At 58.6% G+C, this 23719-nt stretch overlaps 1 protein-coding gene across 3 annotated transcripts; it reads left to right on the top strand.

Annotated features, from left to right (window-relative positions):
* The first annotated feature begins 247 nt into the window (after positions 1-247).
* On the top strand, positions 248-23003 carry IKBKE (inhibitor of nuclear factor kappa B kinase subunit epsilon). 3 transcript variants are annotated; one of them, XM_020284382.2, is made up of 22 exons: positions 250-514; positions 1083-1172; positions 2737-2854; positions 3466-3606; positions 3942-4071; positions 4921-5102; positions 5604-5764; positions 6528-6638; positions 6938-7117; positions 7705-7901; positions 8592-8656; positions 8750-8841; positions 8961-9047; positions 13467-13536; positions 13657-13769; positions 16039-16115; positions 18048-18087; positions 18806-18907; positions 20067-20163; positions 20312-20418; positions 20623-20697; positions 22202-22551. In XM_020284382.2, the coding sequence occupies exons 3-22, from the start codon at positions 2768-2770 to the stop codon at positions 22233-22235; spliced, it is 2148 nt and encodes a 715-aa protein (XP_020139971.2). In that variant the 5' UTR covers positions 250-514; positions 1083-1172; positions 2737-2767; the 3' UTR covers positions 22236-22551. The 3 variants fall into 3 exon arrangements, with proteins under 3 accessions (XP_075853019.1, XP_020139971.2, XP_020139970.2); XM_020284381.2 differs by having other exon boundaries at positions 253-514; positions 13461-13536; XM_075996904.1 differs by lacking the exons at positions 18806-18907; positions 20067-20163; positions 20312-20418; positions 20623-20697 and having other exon boundaries at positions 248-514; positions 13461-13536; positions 18048-18064; positions 22411-23003.
* Positions 23004-23719: the final 716 nt, after the last annotated feature.

Genomic DNA, 23719 nt, shown 5'->3' with positions numbered 1-23719 from the left:
CCAGGCTGCTCCACTTGGCTAACTTGCCCAACCCGCTCTGCTGACTCTGGGCAAAGCCTGAGCACCCCTGCTCCAGAGAACTGCAGGAGACAGGGGACAGCAACCCTTGGCCGGCTGGCCACAGCCCCCGCCATCAGGGCCAGGGTCCCTGGCCTCTCTGTGACTCAGACTCTGGTTCCTGCACCTCCACTTGGGAACTCAGAGTATCCTCTTTCTCCTTCCTGCTGAAGTGGTGGCTGTACTCAGCTGCCTCTGTCTCTTTAAGAGAGAAAGAAAGAGAGAGAGAACGAAATCAGGAAGTGTGAGTGAGCCGAGAGCCAGGGCTCTGTGCTGAGCGAGGAGGCAGGAGAAACCCAGGAGTCCCCGCTCCCGGGGTGGCACAAGGCCGTTTCAACTGCCCTGCCTGCAGGTCCTAGGGGCCTGTGGCTACCAGGATGCTAGGAGCACCGCCCATGAATGACAGAAAGCCCTGAAAGTTCTGGGGTGCCACCCAGTCCCCTGCAGCCGAGATGGGGTGAGTGCACAGCGTCTGTCTGTCCGTGGGGGGCGGGTGGGGTGAAGGGAGCAGGCCGGGGCAGCCAGGGCAGAAGTCAGCTGAGCGCAAGGTGCCGGCAGTCAGTGGCAGCAGCAGTGATCCAGGCCCAGCGCCCCCTCCCTGTGTCTCTCTGTGGCTGCTGGGGGTCGGTGGTGTCCCTACTCCCTCTCCGGCTGGCACTCTTGGAAAGGACTGCTCGGAGGCCAGTGGGCGGCAGGGAGGGTTGTGGCACGGAGGACAGAGGCCATGGGGATGATGCTGCCTCCCTGGGCTCTGCTCACCCACACCTGCAGGCAGGGGCAGCTTCTAGTGCCTTCCCTCGCTTCTCCTGGGTCTGTCTCCCCCACCAGAGTCCCAGCAGTAGGAGTGGCCAGGACAGTCTCCCGGAACAGCCAGGGATCAGGGCTGGAAACCCCCCAGCCCTGTGGGGGAGGGTGGCACACAGGAAAGGGTCAAAGGGCTAGGGCCGGTGGTGGCCTTTGATGGAGGCTGAGAAGCAAACAGCACCAAGGGGCGCCTCTCACCCGCCCTCCTCTTTCCGGTGCAGCTCAGCTCCTGGACGCGCCACAGACAGACCGAGTAAGACACGCTCGCCAGGGACAGTCTCCGCCTGACTCAGGGCGGCTCGGAGCGCAGGGTGAGTGCATCTGGCCACAGGAGAGCCTGAGCAGGGAGGGGAGGCGGTGGGAGGGTCGAGCAGGGAGGGGAGGCGGTGGGAGGGTCGGCAGGTTCACCGAGGCTGCTGCGCCCCTCCGTGCACAGGTGCGGGGGGCGGGGCTGCAGGGTGTGCAGGGCTGAGCCGGGTACATCTGTGCCACAGTCGGACCTCCTGGACACAGAACCAGGGCCACACTGCCTGTGCGGGGCCTGCCCTTTGCACCACATTGCCCTTCACCACAGCGTCCTCAGGTGTTCCTCGCCCTAGTCCCAGAGCCTTGCCGTGGTTTCCGCGTGCTCTGCCCCAGCCCCGCATCCCAGACCTGCAGACTGACCCCTCGGCCTCGGGGAAAGCCTGGCTGACCTAGTCACACCCAGCTCTGTGTTGTCTTCAGGAAGCCTCCACGGACCCCAGTCCTTCCGTGCAAGGCAAACACTGGTACAGTACCTGAAACTAGGAATTGGCTGCTGATCTCTTCGTGTGGCTTCTGGCTCAGGAACGGGACATTCCCAAGAATTTGCATTTTAAAAAAGGAATCCAGAGAGGAAAGGCTCCGAGCCAAGGACATAGGGTTCCAGGCACAGGGACCCTCTGTTTGAGAACTTATAAGATGTCGAGATAGGAAGAGGCCTTCTCCAGTCCAGCCTTATTTAACAGTATTTAAGGGATGGTGGCCCTCCTTATGGTCCTGGCCCCAGGCATCCCCAAAAGGCCAGCTCTGGCCCTATTTCCCAGAGAGGCGTTGAGTTTAACTTCTGAGGCTACACTTTCTGGAACCAGTGGCTATGGAGGAACCAGCCTTAGGAGAGAAGAGGATGAGGGCAAAGATGTGGAATGGAGTGTAGGGGCTTTCAGATCCTCCCCGGAGCTCCTAAGCCCTTAGGGGGATGATTCCTTGCCTCTTCCAGCCCTGCTCACACTCACACTCACACACTCACTCACACACACACTCACACACACACGCTCACACCCTGCAGCACCCTGTCCCCCTGATGGACCTGGCCGTGCTGGCCGCCTGGCTAGCAGCAGCTGTGAGCTCGCAGCGGCAGGAAGTGGTGGGCCTGGCAGGCGGGCGAGTGGGTGGGGTGTGGGGGGGGTCCAGGCTTGTGTTGCAATCCTGGAGATTTGTGGTGGTGTGGTTAGCGCTGCCTGACCCGGGGCCCTTCCTCCAGCGCTGTTCTGCTTCCTGGGACAATCCCAGGCCTGGAGGCCAAAACCCAGAATTCTCAGTTTCCTGGGAGAGATGACAGAGACGGTCTGTCTCAGCAGAATGGCCTGTCTGGGGAGGGGGCCCAAGGGGCCCTGGGGAGTGAGGACAGGCAAAGTCCCTATGAGGGGGACAGGCAGAGGATCTTGCTGCTGTGCTCTGCTTCTTTTTGGGGAAGTTACTTAACTTTTCTGTGCCTCACTTCCCCTGCTCCTTTGCCTGTGGAATGGCCATGCGGAGCCCTCCGTGAGGTGGTCCTGGGGCATGGCCTCTGGTCACCAGTGTCCACCCCTGGTCAGGAATGGAACCCTGAGCCCCTAGCACGTTCTTTTTCAGGTGGGAGGTGGCCGCCCAGCCTAGAGAGGAAATGCAGAGCACAGTCAACTACCTGTGGCACACGGACGACCTGCTGGGGCAGGGCGCCACCGCCAGCGTGTACAAGGCCCGCAACAAGGTAGGGGTCTGGCCCCTCGCCCCTGGGACGGGGGCCCAGCCGGCCCCCAGGGCGCTCCAAAGGTGGTTCGCGGCCGGACAGGGGCCTCTGGGTTTGGTTCAGCACAGTCCGGGGAAGGGGCCACCATGGGCTTGAGCAGAAGTGTGAGGAGCTGGAAAGGGCTCCCCGGGAGGGTGCCTCTGTCAGGTACGAGCTGGGACAAGAGAAAGATGAAGTCACCACGCAAGCATCCAAGGGAGGTAACAGCAATGGGATTAGGAATAGCAAAGGCGGGAAGCAGCACTTGTGTTGGATTTTTCCTGCAAGAATCTAAGAGGCGCTACTCCAGACAGGCCGGGTTCCAATCCCTGCTCTGCTGCCAACGCCAGGAGTGTCGGCTGCCATTGCAGTTATTGTCAGGGGCCTATAATAACAGTAACAGCCACCCTCTGCAGGTGTCAGGTGTGCCAAGCCCTTGTCACATCCTGGTGCTGGACCATCTACCCCCAAGTAGGGGAAGGAGCTGAGGTCGGGAGCCCCCCTCCAACCGGCTGTCTGCTCAGCTCTGGGGTGTGGCTGCTCCCCTGCGGGGTGAGACTTGTATTATGCCCCTGCTGTCTCCCCCGTGGCAGAAATCCGGGGAGCTGGTGGCCGTGAAGGTCTTCAACGTCGCCAGCTACCTGCGGCCCCGCGAGGTGCAGGTGAGGGAGTTCGAGGTCCTGCGCAAGCTGAGCCACCAGAACATCGTCAAGCTCTTCGCCGTCGAGGAGACGGTGGGTGCGGGGCTGGGTCGGAGAGGGTGGTCTTGGCCTTGGCCCTCCCAGCCGGGGGAGAGCCGAGCCACGCACTAGCGGAGGCCTGCTCGTCAGCGGGTCAGGCGGAGCAGGCCAGCTGCAGAGGGGAGCGAGGAATGCAGGGGCGGAATAAGTGCCTAAGCAGGGAGGGCTTCCCGGAGAAGGCGGCCTTGGACTCCAGTGTGTGGGATCAGTGTGAGGCCAAGGAGGGGAGCCCAGGCCCCCTAGAGAGTGGGGGCTCTAGGCTGAGCCACCTCTTCCTGACGGGCGGGGAGGGGAAGCGCACCCTCCCAACGCCCCTCTGTCCCGCGCAGGGGTGCGGCCGGCAGAAGGTGCTGGTGATGGAGTACTGCGCCAGCGGCAGCCTGCTCAGCGTGCTGGAGAGCCCCGAAAACGCCTTCGGGCTGCCCGAGGACGAGTTCCTGGTGGTGCTGCGCTGCGTGGGTGAGCCCCCGCCCCGCCCCCGCCCCGCCCGGCCGCACCCCCACCAGCCACAAGCCCGGGGCAGGCCTACTGGGCAGCACCCGGCTGTCTGGTCCCTGCGAATCACTCGGTTTAAAACTCCAGCTCAAAAAAGATTGAACACCAACGTTGGCGGCAGCATTGTCTGCAACAGCCAGAGGGTGCAAAGGGCCTAAATACATAGACGAAATGGGGGGCATATGTGCAATAGAATATCATTCCACCTCAAAAGGAAGGAGATTCGCACACACGCCACAACATGGGCAGATCTGGAAGACACCATGCCAAGTGAAATAAGCGGTCACAAAGGGACAACCACCGTGCGATTCCTCTCACTCGGGGTTCATGGGGACAGACAGTAGAGTGGCGGGTGCCAGGGGCGGGGAAGGGGCCTGGGGAGCGGTGTTCCGTGGGCACAGAGGTTCTGTTTGGAAGGATGAGAAAGTTCTGGAGATGGATGGTGGTGAGGGTGGCAAGACGATGAGCCTACCGCCACCGAACTGTACGCCCAACAATGGCTGAACTGATAAGTTGTGTTTTGCATAATTTACCACAGTTAAATAAGTACCACAAAGGGGTCTGGGCCTGGGGGAGGCAGAGCCGCCACCCCCTTGGTTTCTAGAGAAGACGGCTGGAGTCTGCGTGCCCAGTGCCCCTGGGGCTCCCTCCTTTGTCCCCGAGCCCACCACCACTCCCTGCTTGTCCCGTGGCCCCGTCAGCCCTCGGGAAGCCCTGTCTACCGGGAGGCAAGGACGGCCTCCCACCAAGACAGGCCTCCGGCTCCAGACTGTCCCCAGCCAGAGCCACCCAGCAGCCCCCGTCTGTCCCCAGTGGCCGGCATGAACCACCTGCGGGAGAACGGCGTCGTCCACCGCGACATCAAGCCGGGGAACATCATGCGCCTGGTGGGGGAGGAGGGGCAGAGCATCTACAAGCTGACCGACTTCGGGGCCGCCCGGGAGCTGGACGACGACGAGAAGTTCCTCTCGGTCTACGGGACCGAGGAGTACCTGGTGAGTGAGCCGCTGGGGACACCGTGACCCCTCAGAGCCCCCTGGAGGGGGCCGGCCCACCCCCCACTTCCGGAAGGGTGACACCTCACTTACCCCCTGTACCCCAGCCAGAAGGGTGACACCTCACCCCCTGCACCCAGCCAGAAGGGTGACACCTCACCCCCTGCACCCAGCCAGAAGGGTGACACCTCACTTACCCCCTGCACCCCAGCCAGAAGGGTGACACCTCACCCCCTGCACCCAGCCAGAAGAACCCTGCCCGGCCGGCCTGCCTGGTGAGGGGCCCCCAGGACCTGTTTGGGAGGAGGTGGGACGGGGCCACTCGTCACCCCCAGGGCGAGGCGGGGCAGGGGGACACGCTCCGGGTGGCCCCCCAGGAAAGGAACGCCGGTTTTTAAGGTGACAAAGGAGCAGGGTTCTGAGTAGTCCCGCTTTCACCTGTGGGTGGAGGGGCCCTTGCCTGCCCCCACCATGGCTGCTTTCCGGCTCCCTCCCCGGCAGCACCCCGACATGTATGAGCGCGCGGTGCTTCGCAAGCCCCAGCAGAAGGCGTTCGGGGTGACCGTGGATCTCTGGAGCATCGGGGTGACCCTGTACCACGCGGCCACCGGCAGCCTGCCCTTCATCCCCTTCGGCGGGCCGCGGCGCAACAAGGAGATCATGTACGGTGGGCCGCGGGCCAGGCAGGAGGGGGGCCGGCCCTGGGCTCTCCCCTGCTGGCCCCTGCTGCATCCCCTCTTCCCCCTTCGAACTCTGCCACCCTCCTGCGCTCCAAGCCCGGGCCAGGCTCCCGGTAGATACGTCCTTTGTTAAACTGTCGGTCAAAGGCGGAGCCGGGCCCTGCCCGTGGCCTGCTGGGAGCCTTCGAATGTTCCCCCACCTTCGACTTGCCCAGGTCACAGCGCCTGGCGTGGGGGTCAAAAGTGGGCCAGGAACCAGCATCCGGTCCCCAGGGCCAAGGTCCCTCTTGGTTTCCTGCTGGCACGGGCGCAGCAAGTGGCTGGAGACAGTGGCTGCTGTCCCTGAGTGCCCTGCCCAGAACAAGGCAGACTTGAGGTGGGCCACCCTCAGCCTAGGGGTCGAGCCGAGCGGAACCTGTTCTGGCTTCCGGAAAGGGGCAGGACGCTGGCACGGACAGGCTGTCAGGGAAGGTTAGACTCTGCGGGCAGCAGCCACCGCCCCGGCGAAGGTGTGGAGGCGGCGGACAGGACAAAGGTCTCTGCCTAAGCGAAGTGCTTGGCAGGGGACTTCCCAGGCTAGGCGAGCTCGTCGGCTGGGAGCTGGGGCCTCTCCACTTCCATTTTCCTGGTGACCGTAGAGTGGCTGGGTGACAGGACCCAGTGCCCTGAGCCCTCCCTGCTGAGTCTGTCCTTCCTGGAGGTGTGATGTCTGGGACCCTGCTGACCCGGCCCTGCCTCACCCCAGGCACCGGATCACCACGGAGAAGCCACCCGGGGCCATCGCGGGCACGCAGAGGCGGGAGAACGGGCCCCTGGAGTGGAGCTACACCCTCCCCGTCACCTGCCGCCTGTCGAAGTGAGTGGCCCTGCTGGGCAGGCGATGCTCGAGTCTGGGCTGCCTGTCACTTCTCTCTGCTGAGCCAGGATGTCCCAGGCCTGTTCCAGCGGGGCCCCGGGCACACTGAGGGCTGGGGCACCACCACACTTGTCCTTGCGGCCTCAGGTTTTCCACCCGGATGCTGGAACGTGTTCTTCCGGCTCTCCCTCCCCGGCCACCCCGGCCTCGATCTTCAGGGCGTTCTCCTGCCCCTGTCACCTGCTCGGGGACACGGCTGGGGCCCAGCCCCTGACGGTGTCTGTGTCCCGGGAGGGCAGGGGTTTGCAGAGCCAGCTGGTGCCCATCCTGGCCAACATCCTGGAGGTGGAGCAGGCCAAGTGCTGGGGCTTCGACCAGTTCTTCGCGGAGACAAGCGACATCCTGCAGCGTGTGGTCTTCCACGTGTTCTCCCTGTCGCAGGCGGTCCTGCACCACGTCTACATCCACGCCCACAACACGTAAGGCCGGCGAGGGGGGGGCGGCGCGAGGACCCCTACCCGGGCAGAAGGGGCACCTCCCAAAGCACGGGCTAGGGAGTGTTTAGAGATGAAACCTCTAGGTCTAGACCTACGGGTTGTTTGGGAAAACTCTAGTTCACAAAGTGGAACAGGTTTCCTGGCGTGGACTTCAGAGATTCCGCACCTTTGCGCGGCTAAGATGCACCATGCATTTGAGAAGCGCCTGTGTGCTGACCATACGTTTTCTAAATGTATTGCCCATAGAACCAACCCTCGTTCCTGGGGCGCATTGTGGGACTAGGTGAATTTTAACGGGAGTGTGGTGTGAGGAGGGGCCGGGGCAGAGGCGGGGTTACCGGGGCTCCCGGGCTCTGTCCCCACCCTGTCTCCATCTACTCATATGACACGAACTCTCTGCTCTTTCTCTCCACCCTTGATGAGAGAGAAAACCACCCCAGTACTCACCCCCCAAAACACTGAGCCCTGTTCACGAGCAAAGTCTTATCAGGGGCTTAGGGCACCTTGACCCTGCGTCCTGCCTGCTGACGCCTCCCCCTGCCCTCCACCCCTCCCCCTGCCGTGTCTAGGATAGCCATCTTCCTGGAGGCCGTGTATGAGCAGACCAATGTGGCCCCCCGGCACCAGGAGTACCTCTTCGAGGGCCACCTCTGTGTCCTCGAGCCCAGCCTGTCAGCACAGCACATCGCCCACACGACGGCAAGCAGCCCCCTGACCCTCTTCAGCATGGCCAGCGAGACCCCCAAGGGGCTGGCCTTCAGGGACCGTGAGTAGGGCCACCCAGGCTGGGTCTTTTCTCCTCCAGGAGGCAGGGGTTTGCAGTCTGGTTGGTTTTCCCCGTGCGTGCGTGTCTCTTGGGGCCCACAGGGTGCAGACGGCAGAGCTGGGTTCTAATTCTGCAGCCGCCTCTGAGATGCTGCGTGACTTGGGCTAGTGGCTTGACCTCTCTGGGCTTCACAGCATCCACAAGGCTGTGGGGGGGGGGGAACTCCAGTGGGAACAGAGAGATTCGGATTTAACATACTCTCTGCCTCAGGTCATTTGTGCCGGAGGAAGCAGGAGCCCAAACTGCTGGAAGGTGGTCAGGGGTCCAGAGCTTTGTCTTTTCTCCAAGTTATAGCACAAACATCATTCACTCTCATTTGAATGATGCCAGTTTCGTCCTCTTCTCTGGAATTAACCTGGAAACACGTGGGCAAGAGGGTGGTTTTAGTCCACTTTCTGGCTGTTGAGAGGGGCCCTTGGGCATGAGGGTGTAGTTCTCAAAGTGGCCACAAGGTGGCAGTGAAGGACCGCACGGTAAAGACAGGTCTTAGGTGCGAGGCTTGGAAGCTGGGGGGCTCCGGGGGTGTGGGGTTGGCGGTGAGCGGTGTCAGCTGCAAATAGCGAAAGGTGAGCTCGGAGTAGACCCAGAACCATAAAGGCAGGCCATTGAGACAGGGGTCTTTATCTGCAGCTGCCCTGGACGTCCCCAAGTTTGTCCCCAAAGTGGACCTGCAGGCAGATTACAACACAGCCAAGGTGAGGGGCGGCCCCCCGGTGGCAGGGAGGGGTGCAGACGGGGGTGGGGGGCAGGAGGTGTGGGACCTGCCCCTGCCCACCTGTGTGTTTCAGGCCGTGCTGGGCGCCGGCTACCAGGCCCTGCGGCTGGCGGGGGCCCTGCTGGACGGGCAGGAGCTGATGCTGCGCGGGCTGCACTGGGCAGCGTGAGTGCCTTGGGGGGGGGTCGAGGCGGCCGCCGTGACCTCTCTGTACCGCCCGGGGACATGTCCCCGTCCCTGGTCTCCCTGGGCAAGGTGGCTCTGACTCCATCCCCCTCGGGCAGGGAGGTGCTCCAGACCACGTGCAGGCGGACTCTAGAGGTCACGAGGACAGCCCTCCTCTTCCTCAGCAGCAGCCTGGGCACCGAGAGGTAGGTGTCCTGCCCGGGCCAGCTGGGGCCTCTCAGCCTTGCTGTCTGTCTGCTCCTCACCCCTGATACCCCTGCTGCACCTCGCCTCCCCACCCAGAGCTCTCCTGCAGTCCTGGTGGACTAGGGAGGGCCCCCACCCTGTCCTTCATCCCCCCACTGCCCCAGATGACTCCATATCTCTCCCCCCAACCCAGGCCCTCACTTGGGGGGGCACAAGGGGCACTGGTTCTCCAGGTCCCAAAGCAGCCTCCCTGGCCCAGGAAGGGGCCTCTGTCCTGCCAGGCTCTTTTCTGAATGATTTTGAGTGCTCACCCTGCACCGAGGCCCACAGCAGGTGTCTAGGGAAAGGACTCACACCCACGCACGGTGCCCAGATGTGACCCACGTTGGAGATCCAGGTGGTCTCATCCTCCACGCCCCTTCTCCTGCTTCCTCTGGGTCTTCAACGTGTCCTTGCCTTCTAAGGGTCCCCTGCCCCAATCCTTGTCACCCTTCCTCCACTCCCCTGTCTTGGTCTGGTTAGGGAGGATGGGCTGGATGAAAAGGGAGACCGAGGAGGAAGAGGACGCCAAGCTGAGGGCCTGAGGATGGGGAACACAGGAGGTGGCCAGGGCACTGTGGAGAAGCGGGCACTGACCCGGGTCCTGAAGGCACGGGCCACGCTATGGGCGAGAGGTGGGAGCTCTGCAGCCCGAGGAAGCCAGGTGGTGGGAGTCTTGGGGACAGAGGATCAGAGACTGCCAAGCATGCCTGAAGGCCCCCCTCCACCCGCCACCCCCAGCCCTTGTCCCCAGGGAGGTGCAGGGAGTTTCCCGGCAGTGGTCCGACTCACTGCAGCCTCGCGTGCCTCTCGGGCCTGGCAGAGGCAACACGGACGGAGGGGCGGGGGGAGGTGGGGTGCAGAGAGGAGGAAGAGGAGTCTCCAGGTGACATGGATGGAGTCCGGCTCGTGGCTAAGCCCCCTTCAAACGGTGACAAAGAGCAGGGGTCACTCAGCAGAGCTGCTGGTGAAGCTCCTTGAGCAGAGCTCTGACCAGGGTGCAGAACGGGGTTCCGGGGACAGATGTGGCATCGTGTCACACGGAGAGGCCCATGCTCCCCGGAGCTGTTAGCCCTTCCCAGGCGTGTGAGGGCTGACAGGCTGGCTGCGTAGGGGGAGACTAGAGATGGGTCAGGGCAACCAAGGAGGCCTTCCTGGAAGATGAGGCTGTTTAGGCCGAGGAAGGAGACTACCTCAGGTGGGAAGGTCTGTGCAGAGACAGAGAAGGGGCCGTATGTTGGCGGAGGGAGGGAGTGCAGGTGAGACTTGCCAAAGCCATAGCCAGGATGGCAAACGTCCCAGAGTAGAGCCGGAGAGGGACGGAGGAGGGCATGCAAGGAGGTCAGACCCCAATAAAATGACCAGTAGGGAGCCTTGTAGGTTCTCCTTCTGGGAAGATGTGCAGAGAAAGCATTCGGGGCGTCTCTCTGCCCACTGGCCTGGACTGACGGGAGTGTGGGTGGTGGCCCACGGGCCCAGGTCTGGAGTCCTGGGGTCTGCTGGCTGCGGTTCCCCCACTCTGGCTCTGAGGCGTGGTGTGTCTAGAGAACTCGGAGCATGGGCCTCTCTGCGTGACATGATGCCACATCTGTCCCCGGAACCACATTCTGCACCCTGGTCTAGAGAACTCAGGTCAGACAAGTGCCCGCTTCGAAGCCTATTGCAGCCTCAGTCAAGGAGGGGACGGAGAGCAGAAAGAGCCCCGAGCAGGGAGTCGGAGGGCCAGGTGCAATCTCTTCAAGCAGCTCTCGGTGTGACCCCAGGCCATTGTCACTTCCCTACCTGGGCCTCTATGTCCTCCTTTTCAAAACGAGAGGGTTGGATGATCTCTGAGGCCTCCCAGCTCCAACATTTTGCAATCCCATTCTTTTCTGCTCATTCTCAGACCTGCAGGTCCTTCTAAGGTCCAAAGCCGCTAGCTCCTCCCCCAGTGGAATCAGGTACTTTAATGAGCTGAATGTCACTTTTGCAGGAGTCCAAACACCTGGTGCAAAATGGCCTGCCAGTAGCCAGCCTGGTTCCTCACCTCTGCCCCACGGTGCTCCTCCTGCCTCAGGCTCCCCAGGCTGCTCCCTTGGCAGGGCAGATTTGCCTTTGTCCCGAGGCCTGCCTTGGTAGCTGCTGCTAGCCGGAGACACCGCTCAGCGGGGACTGGCTTCAGGAATCCCAGGGCTTCCCTCACCCCCGCCCCCAAAAGTGTGTGTTTGTGTAAATGTGCTCTCTAGCCAAGACCTTTGTCTCTGAGGTCCCATTTGATCCCCACAGACACCTTATTAGGTAGCAGGAAGGAAATTTGTCTCCCCATTTTATAGATGAAGAACCCGAGGCTTGGAGAGCTAAAGTGACTCACCCAAGATCATCATGCAGGTAGCAAGTGTGGCCACTAGGACTAGGACTCAAACCTGTGTCTCCTGGCCTGGCGTGGTGGCTCACACCTGTAACCCTAGCACTCTGGGAGGCTGAGGCGGTAAGATTTCTTGAGGTCAGGAGTTCGAGACCAGCCTGAGCAAGAGCGAGACTGAGACTCTGTATCTACTAAAAGTAGAAAAAAATTAGCTGGGCAAACTAAAAATAGAAACAAAAGATTAGCTGGGTGTGGTGGCACATGCCTGTAGTCCCAGCTACTGGGGAGGCTGAGGCAGGAGGATTGCTTGAGCCCAGGAGTTTGAGGTTGCTGTGAGCTGATGCCACTGCACTCTAGCCCGGGCAACAGAGTGAGACTTTGTCTCAAAAAACAAACAACTGACTCCCTGCTCAGTTGGATTGGGTCAGCCTCATCCTCCTCTGCCATCAAGTATTAAATGCCCTAAAAGCCATTCGTGCATTCAGTAATTCATTCAACAATCATGCATTGAGTAACTACTATGTGCTAAACTCTTTGCTAGGCCGAAATATACCAGATACTTTTTTAAATCATTATTGTTACTGAAAAAAAGTATATGTTAATGGTAAAATGTTAGAAAAGACAGATAAGTAAAACTAAGAAAATAAAAACACCATATCCTACCACCCAGAGATAGGTTATTACACCTTAGTAGATATCTTCCTACTGTATAAGTATATACATTAACCAACATGAGATTATTGTGTATTTGCTGTTTTATAACCTGCTTTTCCCAGCAAATGAGCTCCCCCCTCCGTGTCAATGCATTTTCATCTCATCTAATTGACCCACTTCACATTCAAATTTTTCTAATTGTCCCCAGAATTTCCTTGCATAGCTAGCTTTGTTCAAACTGGGATGCAGTCTAAGACCACACTGTGTATCTGGTTATGATGTTCCTTAACCCTTTGCACTCGCTTTTTTCTCGATTCCTTTATTCTACTAGGGATTTAATTTTTTAAATACCCCAGATTTTACAAAGTGCGGCAGTAGAATAAAAAACTGGAGTTTCTTTTCATACAAACTTATTTATTTGGATATTTTTATATTTCAAATTATTGATACACTCAAAGAGTAATTTTAATCTCTATAATTTTTGCTAACCGTGTCGAGTCACACTCAACATCCGAGTGCAAAGGGTTAAGTCTGTTTGAATGGAGCACAAATTGGCCCTCCCTCCCCCCACCCCAATTTTCATGACACCAGCAACCTGTCCCTTGTTGTCTTACCTTCTGGACTCACCGAGAGCTTCCTCTTAAGTTTGCCTTGTTCTTCTGTCCTGGCATTTCCTGCAAACTGGGAGTTCTAAAGGCAGGGTGGATTCGGGTTGAATATGTTGTGCTGGAATACATCACAGACGATGCTGGGCACTTCATGTCGACATAGCATTGGGGGGGGGAGGTGACAATCTGATTGCTCTACTGTGCGTTTCCATTTTCCCTGCAAAACAAAGAAGCAGCATGGTGTTACCGTATCACCACGTAGATGTCCACCTCTTCACCATTCATCGTTGATTTTAACACTGTACCCAAGAGAAGAATTTTACTAGGGCAGCAGGACGCTAATGTTCCAAGTTCTGGCACATTATTGGCTAGTAGTCTACGAAATACAGCTTTCCCCTCGTCAGCAAGCTATTGGTTATCAGAAAACACAGTTTCTGCCAGAAAAGAATTTAATTCTTTCCCTTTAGTTACAAGTTTTCTTGGTAAGGAGTTCATTCTTAGCTGCCTTGCATCATGGGCTCATGAATTTTCATAGATTCAAGGTGTTTCAAGCCACCTCAAACTTTATTCTTTGCAATGCTCAACGATGTCACGACTTCGGTGAGCAGGGCCCTCTTCAAGTTGGTTCCTCTGTCCCAAGCACAAAACCCCCAGAGATCCCGCAAGCCAGCAAGGCTGTCCAAAATTACGCCACGCCCGGCGTGCAGTCCCAGAGCTGTCCAGCTGCCTCCCAAGCCCCTAAAGGTGGCCTTTCTCCTGCTTTCGAGGTTCAGCAGCGTGGCTGGGGTGCCTGAGGTCCAGGAGCTGCAGGAGGTGGCAGAGCTGAGGTCCAGGCTGCGGACTGTGAGTGGGGCTCCAGGTCGGGGGGCTCCTCAGGGGCAGAGGCGGGGCGGTGGTCCTGCCAGCGTGCACATCGGACCCCCAACTGAGGGTCCCACTCGGGTCTCCCTTTTCGCCCCGCAGTTGGCTGAGGTCCTCTCCAAATGTTCCCAAAACATCACAGAGACCCAGGCGGGCCTCAGCAGCCTGAGCTTGGAGCTGGCGAAGAGCCGGGATCAGGTACATGAGGACAGAAGGTCTGTGGGATTTTCCTTCTTTGTGGGGTGGGGTAGGGGGGCGTGCAGCCCGGAAGCGCCAGGAGCCCTTGTGGAAGTCAGCCTGCTTCCTCCCTTGCTCCGTCCGCCTCCTAAGCCTCTGTTCTTGGCCCAGCCCAGGCAGGGACTCACGACCTCGAAGCCCCCATTCTCCTTTCTAACAAACGTGAAAGTGCCCACCCGCCCCGCAGTCTGATGTGTGCAGAGCCCTGCCTCCCCCAATCCCCAAGCATGCTGCCCCAGGGAGAGCCCCCCAAACGTTTTCTATGACACCCACTGCAATCGGAGCCTGCATAGATCCACAGCCCCACGACCCCAATTCTAAACTCAAAAAGCTCTGAAAACCGCAGGGTTTTTTCTCAACTGTTTTAACTGCAAAACCTAACCCAAACTGGCATGAATCTCTTTATAGTCTTACTTTATCCCACTTGGGGCAAATATTCCCATGGTTCTCTGAAGGTGTGAATGTATTGGATCAGGAATTGCTGCCCAGACCCTGCCAGGGCTGGTCCACAACATGCCCTGGGTGTGCTGAATTGCCTTTTTTTTGAGACAGAGTCTTACTCTGTTGCCCAGGCTAGTGTGCCATGGCATCAGCCTAGCTCACAGCAACCTCAAACTGCTGGGCTCAAGCAATCCTGCTGCCTCAGCCTCCCAGTAGCAGGGACTACAGTCATGTGCCACCATGCCCGGCTAAGTTTTTCTATGTATTTTAGGTGTCCAGATAATTTATTTCTATTTTTAGTAGAGATGGGGGTCTCACTCTTGCTCAGGCTGGTTTCGAACTCCTGACCTTGAGCGATCCTCTCGCCTCGGCCTCCCAGAGTGCTAAGATTTCAGGTGTGAGCCACGGTGCCTGGCCTGAATTGCCTTTCTGACATCAGGAGACGATTCTGAATTCAGAATACGTTTGGCCCTGAGCTTTCTGGACACAGGCTGTGGGTCTGAGGCCCCATCCCAGCCGCCTGGTCCCCTGCCCCAGTGTTCCTGGCAGGGCAGGCTCCCGGGGCAGGTGGGAACACGCTTGTCCTCTGCCCAGAGCCCAGCTCCAGAAATAGCGGAGATGGGGTCCTTCGGAGGTGCTCGAGGGAGGAAGGCGAGCCACACAGGCCTGAGGGTGAGGAAGAGCTCCCCCGCCCCACACCCGACTTCTCAGTGTGTTTGCATCCAGCCTGAAAAGCGGAAGGAAGAAACGATCGTGACCTTAAACCCCAGCCTGAGAAGGTCCCTGAGAGGTCACCTTCCAGATTCCCCACCTCCAGGCAGGACCGAGGACGGTCGAATCATTCTTGTTTTAAACAAGGGTTGTTGATTCAGTATTTAAGATTCTTCTCTGTGCCAGGCATTGGGTACGCCAAGAAGCTGCCCGCTGCTGCCCTTTGCCGGTGACCGGAGAGAGATTCCTGCCCCGCTCCGTCCCCAGCCATCACGTCCAGACCCCCTTAGGTTTCAGGGGCCTGGGCTCCTTCTCGGGGTCTATTCTCGAGCCTTCTTATATAGCAAAGGCCAGTTCCTGCTGCCTGTCCTGATTGGCTTTCTTACTTAACTGGTGGCGTGAGTGTGAGTGTGTGTTAGTGAGTGTGAGTGAGTGTGTGTGAGTGTGAGTGTGTGTGAGTGTGTGTGAGTGTGTGTGTGTGTGAGTGTGTGTGTGTGAGTGTGTGTGAGTGTGTGTGTGTGTGTGTGTGTGTGAGTGTGTGTGAGTGTGTGTGAGTGTGTGAGTGAGTGTGTGTGAGTGTGTGTGAGTGTGTGTGTGAGTGTGTGAGTGTGTGTGTGAGTGTGTGAGTGTGTGTGTGAGTGTGTGTGAGTGTGTGTGTGTGAGTGTGTGTGAGTGTGTGAGTGTGTGAGTGTGAGTGAGTGTGTGAGTGTGTGTGTGAGTGTGTGTGAGTGTGTGTGAGTGTGTGTGTGAGTGTGTGAGTGTGTGTGTGAGTGTGTGTGAGTGTGTGTGTGTGTGTGAGTGTGTGTGAGTGTGTGTGTGTGAGTGTGTGTGAGTGTGTGTGTGAGTGTATGAGTGTGTAAGGGAGAGAGAATAAACCATGAGGGTGAGAGGTGCTGGCTGCTCCAGGGGGTCTCAAATAAGCTTGGAGAAAGGGCAGTCACCCCCACTCCAGAATGGCCCCCCAAAACCGTGGCAGTGAGGCTCCTTCTGCAGGGAGACGGCTCCTCCCCTCCTCCCATGCCATCCCACTCCCCCCTCACCGTCACTCTGTGCCGTGTGACTCTTCCAACACCCGGTCCCTTCTCCTGCCCACAGCAACCAGCAGATTCAGTGTTGTTTGGACAAGATGAACCTCATCTACAAACAGTTCAAGAAATCTAGGCTGAGGCCAGGTGAGCCGACGGGGAGGGCAAAATATTCCCCTCGCTGTGGCAGAGCACTTTACTGTTTAAAGAGAGTCGCCCTGGGCACTGTGTCTTTGGAACACTGAGATAACCAGGTTTTCTAGAAAAGGGGGGATCAGGAGAAGTCCCATTTCGAGACACTGGGCCAGGCATTTTGGCTGTTATCTACAAGGCTCGCAGAGACCCTCTGGGCAGGGGCAGCCCACTCACGTGCCCAGGGATAGGGGAGCCGCTTGCCCGAGGTGGCTGCCATCATGGGGCAGGGTCATCCCAGGGGAGAGCTAGTGATGGGGTCAGAGGGAGCCTGGGGAGGCCCCCTCCGATACCAGGAACCAACCCTCCAGCTCCCCTCCAATGCGCTAAACATCTCCTAATATACAGCCTGATGGTCTTGGGCTTCATCTTCTATCCCTGGGATTATCTAAAAACCACCATTCCATAGAACTATAATCGCCAGCCACATATGTACTTTTAAGCTTTCTAGTAGCCAAATTTTAAAAAGTAGAAAACAGGTGAAATTAATTTTAATAATATATTTTATTCAACCCAATATATCCAAAGTCTCATATCAGCATGTAATCGATATAAACAAAATTACTGAAGACATACTTAATGTCTTTTGTGTGTGTGTGCTAAACCTTCAAATTCCCACATATATTTTGCACTTATAGCACATCTGTATTGGGAAGCTAACTTTTTACCAAAGTGAAACATAGTCTTACCAAAATAACAGAGCTGTGTTTAATGGGGGAAAAAATAGTTTACGCTGCTTCTGTTTTAAGCTTTAGAGTAATTGAAAATTCAGTTCCTCAGTCACACCAGCCCGTGGCAAGTGCTCGGTAGCTCTGTGTGCCTGCCGACCCTGTAGTGGACACAAGGATCTGGAAAGTGACTCTCTCTGCTTGGGAGCTGCCACCCTGCCTCTGAGCCTGTCCTTAGGGTGTGGGGGAGGACGCAGGAGGCGGGGAACTCGGGTCCCTCCTGTTCCCGGGAGACCCGGCGCCTTGTATCCAGCTGGACCCTTTGCTGTGATTTTAGGAGCATCTCAGTGGCTTTTCCACAATCCTGTGATCTAAACTGGGCGCCCCCCTCGTGCCGGGCACCGTCCTAGGGCCTGTGCACGTTCCTAAGTGATTTAATGCTCACAGAAACTCTAGCTCCATTTCCCTGCCCATTTCTTAGAGGAGGAAACTGAGACCCAGACACAGCAAGAGCTAAGTGGCCCAAGCTATCTATGTCCAGCTGCTTTTGACCACCCCGTTTGACAGCCTCAGCGGAGTTTGACTTCCCCTGGCCTTTAAGAGTCTTTTCTTAAAATTCAGAATGCACCCTTCGCTGCAAACACCCGGAGTGCTGGAAGGTTCCACTTTTTAAGCTGGGCAGTGGCTCTCCGGGTGCTCCTCCCTTGGTCCTCACTGGAGTCCTGTGTCATGTGCTGTGAGGACGGGGACACAGGTGCAGAGAGGTGCAGTCACTTGCGGACAGCCACCTGCTAACAGGAGGCCGGGCTGGGACTTGTCCCGCGTCTCTTGGACTTCCTAAGTGCTCTCAGCTGGCGGTGCACAGGGCCCAGGAAGGGGGTTCTGCTCTTGGCCCACAGAGCAACCTGCACCACCGTTGCATCCTGGGGCTGCCTCAACCCTGGAGGGCAATTCCCACGAAGCCCAGCAGGGGGCAGCATGTCGCTAGTACATGAGCATCAGGGCCGTCTCACCTACTGAGTCCTCTGGAGGCAAATGCAATCGCCCTCGGGTACTTATTTCCTTCCTCTCCCCTTCCCCGATCTGTTGGCCGTGAGCTTCCATAAAGCAGGGCCCAGGCTGAGCCGTCTTCCTCTTTGTAACTGTCCCCCGACCCTCGCGGCACTCTGTCCCGTTGGCCGGCTGAGTAGGTGACCTCGGTCCTGTCTGTTTCCCTCAGGGCTTGGCTACAACGAGGAGCAGATTCACAAGCTGGATAAGTGAGTGGCCCGTCCGCCGGCCTGCGGGTGGGCGGGGGGTGGGTGTCGCCAGGGCAGAGCGAGGAAGGGCCCTGACCCTGCCAGGCTGTGGCGGAGCTAAGGGCCACCCCATCTGGGCCAGGTTACCTGGGGCCAGTGGACGGAGGCTCCCCAGAAGCAATCTGGATGTAGCTGGCTTTACTTCCTGCACGGACGGGACTGTTTGCAGATTTGCGCCCTTGATTGTCCTCACTGATTTACTGCTGCCCACTTCCTGCTCCTGACCCCTGCTCCTCTGTTTCCGGGACATTCTCATTGTCCAGGAGGCCCTCCCTGATTTCATGGCCGTTTGGAGACTTACCCCCCAGTTCTACACCCATCCGCCCGCCCTACACACACACACACACACACACACACACACACACACACACACACACACCCTCCTTCCATGGACTGTCTCTCTGCCCTGCCCTCTGGGGTCTGAGCTAGAGGGGGTGTGTCCCCCAGGGCCCAGGTCTCCCTCTTGAAGCGTGTGCTTTGCTGGCCTCTCCCCTTCGCTATCCAAGTGTGTGACTGTCCTCTCTGTCCCCGGAGACACAGCCAGCCCTGCTGTGGGCCCAGGGCTTGGGCACTGATGCCACGGTGACGCTGGAGACCCGGACGGGGGGGGGGGGGGTAGGCGTGTGCACAGGTGGCCCCAGCTGCTCACTTCCGAGCCTTGCCTTCCCTGTCGCTCTAGGGTGAATTTCAGCCACCTGGCCAAAAGGCTCCTGCAGGTGTTCCAGGAGGAGTGTGTGCAGAAGTACCAGGCGTCCCTAGTCACGCATGGCAAGCGGATGAGGTAACGGCCCCTCCTGAGCTCGGGGGTCCCAGGGCCCGGCCTGGCCGCTCCAGGCTTCAGAGGGCCTGGGCTCTGCGGAGCCCTGGTGGAGAGGGAGGAGCCGGTGAAGGAGTATGAGGACGTGAGTGGTTTTGTGTGCCCGAGTGCACACACATCAGCTTACTGAATCCCACAGCACCTGCCTGTGCAGTAGTTATCAGCACCGTACTCTGCAGGGAGGAAACAGGCCTGTTCCTCACACAGCTAGTAAGTGGCAGACCCAACTCTAGCACGTGGTATGTCGGCCTCTAAAATCTGGATTCTTCTTCCCACTGGGCCAGCTGGCCGTGTTGGGGAATCTCTCTAGGGAGAACACAAGGTCCCTCTGGGATAAGGACAGGTGGCAGTGACCCATAAATAGAACCCTCTCTCACACTGTCCCCTTCAGGAGTTTGGGGTTCTCCCTTCCCAGACAAGGCCTGCCCTCCCTCCCCTGCCTGCCTGAACACGGGCCGCTCCCGAGAAGAGAGGGCAGTTCCCAGGTGTGCCGGGCTCTGAGTGAGGCCACCTGTGCACTTGTAACGGGGCGGAGGCCCAGGCCCTCCCCACCCTCCTCTCAGAATTCCGCCGCCCGGCTCCCCACCCCCACCCAGGCCAAATGCTGGTTTCCTTTCTCTGGAGCAGGGCTGGGGTAGCAGGAGGCGACAAGCTCTCCCAGGTGATTCTAATGTGTAGCAGGGTTAAGGACCAGCCGCTGGGGGGACGGCGCTGGGGCTGGGGCAGGTGTTTTCACTCACTCCTTCCACTTAGAGAGAGAGAAGGAAGTCACACTGGAAACAGGAGTGTGGGCCATCCCCCGTATAAGTTCCCTGCCTCTCTCCAGCCTTCCCTGTGCCACGCCCACCATAGCTGGCATGTGTCACCAGCCACGCGCATGCTGCCAGCATTCCCCACTCTGGTCTGGTGGGCGCCTCCTGGCCTCTGTCAGACACGCTCCTCGGCATTATTGCAAAGGGGCAGGGGACAGGTGAGGCCACAGCTGGAAGGGCAGAGGCCGAGATCGGGGTGAATGCCTGGGACCTATCTGTGTCCGTGTGGTGACCCGACACCAGCCAGGTGGCCCCGGGGAAGAGTGGGCTGAGCCCTGCTCTAATCCCAGTCCTTTATCTGCTCTCTCAAGGGTGGTGCACGACACCAGGAACCACCTGCGCCTGGTGGGCTGTTCCGTGGCCGCCTGCAACACCGAAGCCCAGGGAGCCCAGGAGAGCCTCGGCAAGGTGGGAGAGGCCGGAGGACTCTGGGCAGGCCAGGGGTGCAGACCGGGGGCAGCGTTGTTATCTCCTTCTCGCCCTTCCTCAGCACGGCCCTACGCAGCCACTCGTAAGCTGGCTCGTAAGAGCTGACTAAAGCCCGGCTTCCCTTCAGATCCTGGACCGGCTGTCTCACCAGCTCCTGCAGGACAGAACACAGGGGGCCCCAGCCTCACCACCCCCCGTAGCTCCTTGTCCTATGCCAAAGGACCTGATTTTCCAGTAAGTGCCGGAGAGGGGGAGTGTGGAAGAGGGGAGCGGAAGAGGGAGAGCGTGCTAAGGTTAGGGCCCCAGGAGTTTTGCCTCCTGCCAGGCCTAAGAGGCAGGAATGCAGAGGCTGCCTTGGTGGGGGCCGGGCCTCCGGGGAAGGGGTCTGGGCAGTGCGACGTTGGCCTGAGCTGCCCCTCCTGCCTCCGCCTTGGACAGCATGGAGGAGCTCTGCCAGGAGATGAAGCGGCTGGCGTTTGACCTCCAGGACAACAACCGCATCATCTTCGAACGGTAAGGAGCTCCCACTGTGCGCCGGGGAAGGCGGGGGTCGAGCCTTCCTTGCCTCGGGCTGCAGAGAGAGTCCCTGTGCCTGCTCCTGCAGGTTTGATGACACCTGTCCATTTTCCAAACAGCTGTCCTAGAGCTTAGGCCTTGTCCACAAATGAGTCATCGTCCTGAGTCTTTACAATGTGACCCTCCATGCTGTCACAGAGAGGGGGCTCGGAGGCAGGGACTTGTGCCGTGTCCAGCTCTGCGCTGAATGTGGACCGTGCCTGGGCTTTCCCCAAATCGCCTCCTTTAATCTTCACAGCCATCCTCAAAGTGGGTGCCGTTTCCGTCCCCACAGCACTGTCCAAGGCCTGTGTTCCTCCGGCCTCGTGGGGCCCCGTTCCTCCCGCCAGCGCTCACAGGCCGGCCCCGGGCTGCAGGCCCAGCAGAGACCCTGGACGGGCTCCGGATGGGGGCTGCGGGGTAGTGGAGGGGCTGGTGTGGGAATGCAGCAGGGCTCGGGCTTCGGGAATCTGTGTAAAACTCACAAAAGAAAATTGGAGAATGACAGAGTTGCCAACCACCCATATACCAAAGTGAGCACATTTGAAAGGGGGAAAACACTGCCATCCTGTAGTCGCGCTTCATACAGCGCATTTAACACCAAAGAGATGGTCTCGGAAGAAAGAATGGTCCTTGCGTGCCCTGAAGGTTAGTGGCCTATTTACATACACGTACACACGTGTGCACACTCCCACACCCTCCCCGGCAGCCTCCTGCCCGTCGTCCCCCCTTGGGGAAGCAGTGGCAGCGTGGGAAGGGTCAGCAGCAATCCAACAAGATTTGAATCCTGCCTCTGCTTCTTACCAGCCTCCTTAGAATAGGGACCGAGAGGTCGGGAAACCAGGAGCAGAGCTTGTGGTCTGTCCCCAGAGTGTCAGAGGGTCCTTGGATGAGGGGGGCATCTTCTCCCTGTCCTAGTCCAGCAAGAGGAGGACTCACCCTCTTAAATACCCACAAAGAGGAGATTCCACAGCATCTTGGAAAGAGTTTCCAAAACAGCTCTCTTGAGCAGGAAGTTCCAATTTTAGTGCCGACATAAATTTTTCTTGCTGTGATTTGTAATCTACTTACAGACAGCTCAAAACTTTGTTTTAATGAATTTTCACTTCCTTATTCAGAGCCATAGCCAAGGAGCCCAGTGACCCATTGGGACTCCTTTTCCCTCCTCCTAAACCCTGGCTGCACGTTGGAATGACCAGGGGAGCTTTTAAAAGTACAGGCGCCTGGGTCTTGCCCAAGAGATCTGGGTGCAGCCGGGGTTGGGGATTTTTATAAGCTTCCCAGGTGATTCTAATGTGCAGTCAGCGACGGGAAGCAGAGGGACCTTGGGGAATGAAGACCCTGCACGAGGAGAGCGGAAGACATGGAGGGCTCAGTGAAAGCTGATGGTGCGGGGCCCTGGGGTGTGGCCTGCGGGCTGCTCCAGCAGGTGGGCGAAGCTCACCTGTGCCTTTCCTTGCAGGTTAAGGAGAGTCCCAGCAGCTCCTGATGTCTGAGCTCCATGGGGTGCACGAGGCATCCTGAAGCATTAGAAAGATTCAAACACTGCTCTCCTGCACTATGGGACCCAGCCCAGGGCGAGGTCCGGTCCCATCTCATCAGCCTACCTCCCTCCTGGCCAATGGCCGGGAGATGCCACCAGCATTACCTTCCACTGCCTTTCCGCCCGGGAAGCAGCACATCCAAGACTGGGGCACCAGGCCGTCTCTGTCCAGACCCACAAGCAACAGTGTGGCAGCCCCTGCCTGGGCTGACCTTTCTATCTTATCCAGGCTCAGATACTGCTCCTCTGTCACCCTGGCCTGTATGGCTGCACCTGGCCAGGTCGTGGGGACAGTGGCTGCCCCATGCCCTCTCACCCTGCCTCTCTGGTTTACAGGGCTTCACTCCCTGGGGAACAAGAGAGGGGACCCAGGGTGCAGGGTCAAATGACCTCATCTCAGTCTTCCTTCCTCCTAAGGCGTTTCACATTAGACACAGCTCGGTCTGCTGGCCAGTGGCTTCCGGAGTGACCGCATTCAGCCCCAGGCAACACGGAGCCTCATTTTCCCTCTACTCTTGCTCTGGCTGAGCCTAAGATGGAGCAAATGAGTGACCCAGGCCAGGTGGCTGTGCCCCGGGGCCCCTCTCCCTGTCTCTGAGGCAGCACCTGGCCCTGGACACGCAGCCACCAGCAGTAAGGGGCGGCCACCCCAGGAGCACAGGCCTCGCAGTCAGCACCGGCACCTTCAGGAAACGGAATAAACGCCTTCTCTTCTTTTCTACCTCTGTGGCTCTCTGGGCCGTGTCCGGGAGGGAGGGGAGGCTCCCAGCTGGAGGCTCTTGGCAAGAGAGCAGGGCCTGGGTGGGGATCTGTGGGAAGTGTTAGGAAATGGGGACTTGTCATTTCCCAATGCCCGCCTTTCCCCTAAATGGGCTCTAATTTCAGGGAAGAGCCCAAGGAAGATGTCCCCTGCTGGGAGGGCCTTCCCATTCCTTCCATCCTCCCGGCCCTGTCATTTGGGGAGCTGTACGAAGGACCTGGAATTTAGAGAGAAAGAAGGTCCATTTTTTTTTAACCCCACACCCACCATCTAAGTTCCTGCTGCTTTTTCCCATCCCTGGCACTGTTCAAAACTTAGGCTGTGTCCTAAATATCGGGTCTGAGTACTACCAGGGGTCGTTGTAAGCATTCCCTCATTCTGTCTGGAAGCGGTGGTCAAGGCATTCCGATTTGTGCAAACTGCTCGCAAATTTAGTCTTTCCCCTGCAATACCTCCAGCCCTCCCTTAAGCCAGAGCTGGACCACCCACCTAGCCTGGGGCGGGGTGGAGCAAGGGGAAGGGGACACAGTAAGATGGCCCCAGGAGGAGAGGGGGATGAGTGGAAGCCCCGCTATGGGCTTTGCAATACAGAGACGACTGCATGCTTGAGCCCAGAGAACCCCAGAGATCCTTCCAGCCCATCTGCATGGGGGCCGCCACATCCTGAGCTTCCTCCA

Source organism: Microcebus murinus, chromosome 23 (assembly GCF_040939455.1).
Source record: "Microcebus murinus isolate Inina chromosome 23, M.murinus_Inina_mat1.0, whole genome shotgun sequence".
NCBI classification, from domain to species: domain Eukaryota; kingdom Metazoa; phylum Chordata; class Mammalia; order Primates; family Cheirogaleidae; genus Microcebus; species Microcebus murinus.
Note: the sequence above shows the minus strand (reverse complement) of the source record. Positions and strands in the feature narration are given on the sequence as shown.

Bases quoted from the DNA above. Each gene is read 5' to 3' on its own strand.
- IKBKE (XM_020284381.2), top strand. From the start codon at position 2,768: ATGCAGAGCACAGTCAACTACCTGTGGCACACGGACGACCTGCTGGGG. The intron at 5,103-5,603 runs GTGAGTGAGCCG...CCTCCCCGGCAG, and splicing joins ACGGGACCGAGGAGTACCTG to CACCCCGACATGTATGAGCG. The intron at 8,657-8,749 runs GTGAGGGGCGGC...TGTGTGTTTCAG, and splicing joins CAGATTACAACACAGCCAAG to GCCGTGCTGGGCGCCGGCTA.